Genomic DNA, 6,000 nt, shown 5'->3' with positions numbered 1-6,000 from the left:
CCAGTGTGCTCCAACCTCAGGCCCTGGGCTGGTACCAGGAGCCCCCATCCTGCAGGCTGTGGTGCAGGGGAGCCTCGGAAGGGCCCCCAGCCCAGTCCCTCCCTGACACCTGTGGTAATGGACTCCCCAGACTCTGTGCTGCCCCATTCGACGTTCTTCAGGCCCGAGACCCCGGGAGCCACCTCCTACTCAGCCATAGGCATCCCTTCCCCCCACCCAGGGGGTGGTCTCCTATGCCTCTGGAGGGGGGTGGCCTTGGGGAGAAAGGGGAGGGAGGATGGTAAAGAGGCCAAAAGCCAGCATGCGACCAGCCAGCATGTGTCCAGGCTCTGCCACTCCATGGACGGGCAGTGGAGTGTGCCCAGGCCCTGGGCTGTGGGATGGGAGGGCTGGAGCTGGGGGCGGGGCAGTGTGTGGCGAGAGGCCAGGCCCAGGCAGCCAGCTCCCCAGCAGCATCCTTGCTGGGGTGTCCCGCAGGAGGAGTCTCTGGGGACAGACCCTAGGAAGGCCAGCTCTGTAAGGGCACAGCACGCAGGCTCTGCATGCTGGAGGCCTCTCACTGCCCCTGTCTGAGCCTCAGCTTCCTCTTTTGGAAAAAGTGGGAACAGACTACAGCCACCAGTATGACAGCAAACAAGCTCCCATCAGCACTGGCCTCACAGCGGGCGGCAGAGTCTGGGGGCACACCCTGCCCCCAGGCCTGCGGTGACAGACCTTGTCTCTGCCTCCCAGCGGACTAGCCAGGTTGGTGGGTGCAAGAGAGAGGGCTCGAGGCTAGGGGACTCTCCATGGCGACCACACAGCACAGTCCTTGGCCCCAGCAGACACCTGCCCTGTTGGATTTACCATGGCCGGCAGGCCAATTCCAGGTGCCTGCTCGGTTCCGGAGCTGTGGGGCTCTGGGGGTGTCCTCTCTATGACTCAGTTTCCTCAGCTGTCAAGTGGGGATTTCCTGGAGTTGTGGTGAGATGGCAGAAATAGAACTACTGAAGCAGGCAGAGGACGGAGTCCTGACCCTTCAAAGAAGGGCCTTATTAGGGCTGCAGCCGATGCTCAGTAGACGTGTGCGAGGGAGCGGCTCCGGCACTGCTCTGTAGGGGATGAATGTGGGTCAGAGCTCAGCTCTGCAGGGGAGAAGGCAGGGCCAACGGGCTGGGGTCCCCTCGAGGCCTCCTCCACCCCCTGCTCCAGCCTGAGCTGGGTGAGGGGCTTTGCTGCTTCCTTGGGCAGCAGCTGGAGCCGATTGAGATGCTGCTGTGCAGCTGAAAGGGTCTGATTCCATCTCCCCCTGGTGGGCACTGTCCAATGTGGAAGCATGCAGGTTGTTTAGCATCCCTGAGCCTCAGTTTCCTTAGTGTGAAGTGGGACCAGAACATCCAGCATAGCGTGGGAAGCTGTGGCAGAGGCCCAGGTAGCCAGCAGGGGCTCCGTGTGCAGTGGCTGCAGCAGCATCCCAAGCATGGCCCAGCTAGAGCTCGCGGGAGCTCACCTGTGCCCTCACCTGTGCCCCCATCTCAGCTGTCCCCGCCTCACCTGTGTTCTTATCTCACCTGTCCCCCCCATCACCTGTGACCAGTCTCCCATTTCTGGCTCTTCCTCCTGCCCTCTCAGTCCCCCAGGTAGCTGCCCTGCTTGTCTTCCCAGCTGTCTCCACATGGTGCTATATGGATATTAGAGGGGCGGGGGTCCTGACCAGTGAGCACCCCCAATCACTGGTCCCTAAATTCCCCCACTCTCTCCCAGAGGCCCTCAGGGCTCTGGTGCAAACAGCACCCCCACCCCAGTAGCCTTTGCAAGGTCCCCACTGGCACCATCTTGAGTGCCCTGCACCCCACCCTCCCCATCTCTGAGCCTGGCCATCTTCACCTGCCACCTGCCCACCCCCTGGCAGGACAACAGATGCAGAACTGCTTTCCAGGTGGTGTGTGGCCGATGTGATTCCATCACCCTTGTCCCTCAACCCTTTATCAGCCAGCCCACCTTGTGGGGGGACGCTGCTGAGGGGCTGGGGAGAGATCACCGAGGCTGCGCCCACTGCTGGTGGCCAGTGTTTATTTAAGCAGATAAGCACTGTGTGCCACTAGCATCAGGAACAGCCACAAATCTCATGCGCCTGCCACTCAGTGGCTGGGGTAAGTCCTAGCAGAGCTTCTGAGCGTGGTTATTTAGGAACAGTGAGTCCAGCTAGGATGGGGCAGGCCCACCTCCTGGGGGCCGCAGGCAGAACCTCAGGAGAGGACAGAGAAAGGAGGTGGGAAGCGAGTCACGATTCAGCTCACACGGTGTAGACAGGCTGGGCAGAGGCGGGGCGGACCACGCTGCAGACCAGCAGGATGTGGCTGTCCCTGGCAGTGCCCATGCTGCCTCTTTCTGCCTTCCGGGCCAGCATCACCACACGGCCCATATGGATGATGGTTACTTTGGCAGTCGGCCCCTGCTCTGGGCCACACTGCTGGGGCTGGAGGCCAGGCTCTTAGCCAAAACTTGCTGGGTGACCCTTGGCCAGTGGTTGCCCCTCTCTGGGCCTCAGTTTCCTTCCCTCCAAAGCCAAGTGTCCTGAGCTCTGGGCTGTTGGCCCACCCTCAGCAGTCCAGGGCGCTCTTCACGGGGCCTCCAACACCACCTCCCAGGACAGCACAGGTCCAATGTGGTGGTGTGCAGGGCAGTGGGGGACTCAGCTCACGGAGCAGCTGCGCCCATAGGGACCTGAAGCTGCAGGGCCCCCGGGCTGTCCTGGGCCGTGTCTCCATGGGCAGCAGTGCTTAGGGTTTCCAGCCACCGCTGCTGCAGCTCTGCGGAGGAGGCGCTCAGGTACCAGGACTGCTTGGCCCACTGCAGCTTCCACACATGCCCCGAGTCCAGCCTCTCCTCAGGGTCTGGCACACTCAGTTTGCAGCTGGGGAGAGGGATGGTGCGGGGCAGCCGGCCGTCCTGCAGCAGAGGAGCAGATGGTCAGTGGGGCCACAGCTTCCCGGCCTCGGGCTCACCTCAGTGATGGGGGCCTCTCCCAGGAGGCCACTCCCAGACCCTTGCAACGCAAGGCAGGTGCTGAGCCCGAGGGATCTGGTGGCTGTGCCTGCACTGCCTTTTGTCAACAGGAGGACAGTCGGTGGGGGCATCCACTGGTTCTTCCCGAGTGAGATATAGGGAGGGGGATGCCTTGCCCACCTCACCAGACCCCCAGACTCCATGGCCTTCTTTGGGCTGTCTGGCCCCTGGGAAGGCGAGGCAGGACAGGCCAGCCCCTGTGACAGAGTAGCAACTGGGGCTCCAAGGGGCCAGGACAGGTCTGTGTGGGTTCCTGAGTCTCACCTGACAGGTTCTGCGGCTCCTGGCCACCCTTTGTGCCCCCTTGGCCCACCCCTCCTTGCACCCTGGCTGGCTCTGGGGTCCACCCAGATGCCAGTAGGTTCTGTCTCCTGTGACTGGCAAGCAGAGGGAATCCTGCGCTGCTGGGGAAACTGAGGCCCCAGGTAACACTGCTCAAGCAGGTGGACCCCAGCTGGTGGCACAGGCCTGCTGTGGGTGCCTCAGGCCTGAGGCTCTGGGCTGCTGGCCTGAGGGCCTGGTGGGGTTGGGACACGTACCTGGCTGCCTCCCTGCAGGTGCAGCACCTGGGGATCTGACATGGGGATGGCGGCCCACACCTCACTCCAGGTCTCACCGCTCTCTGACAGCCGCAGGGGGCCACAGAGCAGGCTGGGCTGGGGGTCTGCAGTGGGTGTCTTCTGGGGACACAAAGACACAGGTTAGGGGCAGTCTCCCCTGCAGTGGTCACCCCTGTTCTGAGGAGGCTGGGGTAGGGCCAGGGCCACTGCTTGGGAGGAGCTGGCTGTGGAGACATGGCCAAGGCCTGCACAGAGACTGGGACCTGCCTCACCCGGCTTTCAAGGGTCACTAGAAGCCTGCAGGACATAGGCATGTGTGGTATCAGATGGGGTTTGCAGGCTGGGCCCTCCAAGGGGAGGGCATCCATATGCTGGGTCAGGACACATCAAAATCATAGGAAAACCCAACAGCAAGTACCTGAGGGTGGGTCACGGGACAGGGACTTCAAGCGTGTCAGTTCTACACACACCATATACATGCACGTGCGTGCACACACAGCACACACACACACACACCACACATGCCACACACACAGGCCCTCCCTCTGTCATGTCACTGTTGGAGCTACTGTCCACCATTTGGACATGGCTTAGACACCCCCTGCCAGAGCTGGACCCCTCAGACCTGGGCCCCCCTTCGAGGCCAGAGTCCACCTTACAGGGCCCTGGAGGCCCATGCCCCAAGGACCTGGGGCTCTCAGAACACACCTCGGTATTCAAATTGCAGGCATGAGGGAGCTCGGTGGGCAGTGCAAGGTCCTTCTTCACCATCAAGACCATTCAACACTCAGTCCTAATAGACTTACATCCTTGACTTCTTAGACCAAGGACCTAGGTCAGGGCTCCAACCACAGCTGTAAGTCAGAGCAGCTGGGACTCTGAAAACACACTGACCCCCCGATCACCTCACTGAGCCTCTAGGAGGGAGATCAACACTAGAAGCTTCCCAGGAGACCCCAACGTGCAGCTGGCACTGCAAACCGCAGGCTGTGTCGAGTGGAGAGAAAGGGCGATGTGCTTTTCGGGGAACTCATGTTTTCTTTTTCAGCTTTCCTGCAACCCCCCAGAATAGACTATATTCTTGAGGAAGGAAGGCAGGGAAAGCAGCAGCTACTCTCAGAAAGAGGAGTGGAGGAGGAAAAGAGGAAGAGAAGGAGAGGAGTGCCCGGGAGAAGAAGATGGGGAGGAGGAGAAGGGGAGGGGGAGGAGGAGGGAGAGAAAGGAGGAGAAGGAGAGGGAAGAGTAGAAAAAGGGTACGGGGAGGAGAAGGAGCAGGAGGAGGAGGGAGAGGAGAAGTAGAAAGACAGCGAGGCGGAGGGAGAGGAAGAGGAGAAGGGGACGGGGAGGAGGAGGAGAAGGGTACGGGGAGGAGGAGGGGGTGCCTGCCTCCAGGGGCCTGCTCACCCTCTGACAGCTGGAGGTGAGACAGGCAGAGAGAAGGGCAGTATCTCCCCTCAGGTGGGCCTCAAGGCCTGGACTTGAGGGCAGCTTCAATCCATGCCCTCCAACCAGGTGACCAGGAGTGACACTTGTTCCCATCTAACTCCTGGATGCAAATGGTTCCCAAGCCTTGGCCCTGGCTGGTCCCGAGAAGCCAGCGTGCACACACGGGATCTTCCGAGTGTGTTCCCAGCCTGGGGGCCCCACTGAGACACACCCACATCTATCCTGGTCCCAGGGACACTCCGAAAGCAGAGGCAGCTGGAGCTGCTGGGGCACAGGAGCAGGTGTCTGGAGGCTCTGCCGCGCCACCAGGAGGGGAGCAGGAGCTGGGAGCACCCACCTCTGTGCTCTCGGGGGCCACTGGCTGTGTCAGGAAGCACTCTCTGCAGACACGGCTCTGCCGGCTGTTCTCGGCCTTGAACTCGGAGCACTTCCCACAGATGACCTGCCAAACAGAGGGCACGTGTGACCCCAGTGCCCTGGGACAGAGGATTATCCAGGAAGACACCAGAGGAGAGGTAGAGTGGGCGGGAGGTGGAGTGGGCGGGAGGAGACTTAACACAGTGTGGCGAGGGGTAAGAGCTTCTCCTTGAGGGGAGCCCTGTCTGAGGGCAGAGAGCAAGGCTGGCCCTGCTGGGCATCTGGTACCCACCCTCCTGTCCTGGAGGGTCCAGAGTCCAGGAGTCTTGTGTGCATGGGAGGAAGAGTGGGAAGAGCCACCAAGCACACGGGAAGATGCCCCATCACTGGCCATCAGGGAAATGCAAATCAAATTCATAACCAGAAACCACCTCTCACCCCTCAGCATGGCTATTTTCCAGACAAACAATGACAACAGTGACAAAAAGAAAATAGTGTTGGCACGGATGTGGAGAAATTGGAATCCTTGCACTGTTGGTGGGAAGTAAACTGGTGCAGCCTCTGTGGGAAGCAGTAGGGTGGTTCCTCA

The 6,000-nt window shown here is 61.0% G+C and overlaps 1 protein-coding gene across 2 annotated transcripts in view; it reads right to left on the bottom strand.

Annotated features, from left to right (window-relative positions):
- Positions 1 to 2,036: 2,036 nt before the first annotated feature.
- FGD3 (FYVE, RhoGEF and PH domain containing 3) overlaps positions 2,037 to 6,000 on the bottom strand; it is a 72,020-nt gene continuing 68,056 nt past the window's right edge. Inside the window, exons 16-18 of one of the 2 annotated variants that reach the window (XM_019034182.4) lie at positions 5,392 to 5,496; positions 3,588 to 3,728; positions 2,037 to 2,931 (exon numbers count right to left, since the gene is read on the bottom strand). In XM_019034182.4, the coding sequence (XP_018889727.3) occupies positions 2,680 to 2,931; positions 3,588 to 3,728; positions 5,392 to 5,496 (498 nt within the window). In that variant the 3' untranslated portion in view covers positions 2,037 to 2,679. The remainder of the gene's footprint in view (positions 2,932 to 3,587; positions 3,729 to 5,391; positions 5,497 to 6,000) is intronic. The other variant, XM_019034183.3, reaches the window with a different exon arrangement.

The sequence above is a fragment of the Gorilla gorilla genome, chromosome 13 (genome assembly GCF_029281585.2).
Source record: "Gorilla gorilla gorilla isolate KB3781 chromosome 13, NHGRI_mGorGor1-v2.1_pri, whole genome shotgun sequence".
Lineage (NCBI taxonomy): Eukaryota > Metazoa > Chordata > Mammalia > Primates > Hominidae > Gorilla > Gorilla gorilla.
Note: the sequence above shows the minus strand (reverse complement) of the source record. Positions and strands in the feature narration are given on the sequence as shown.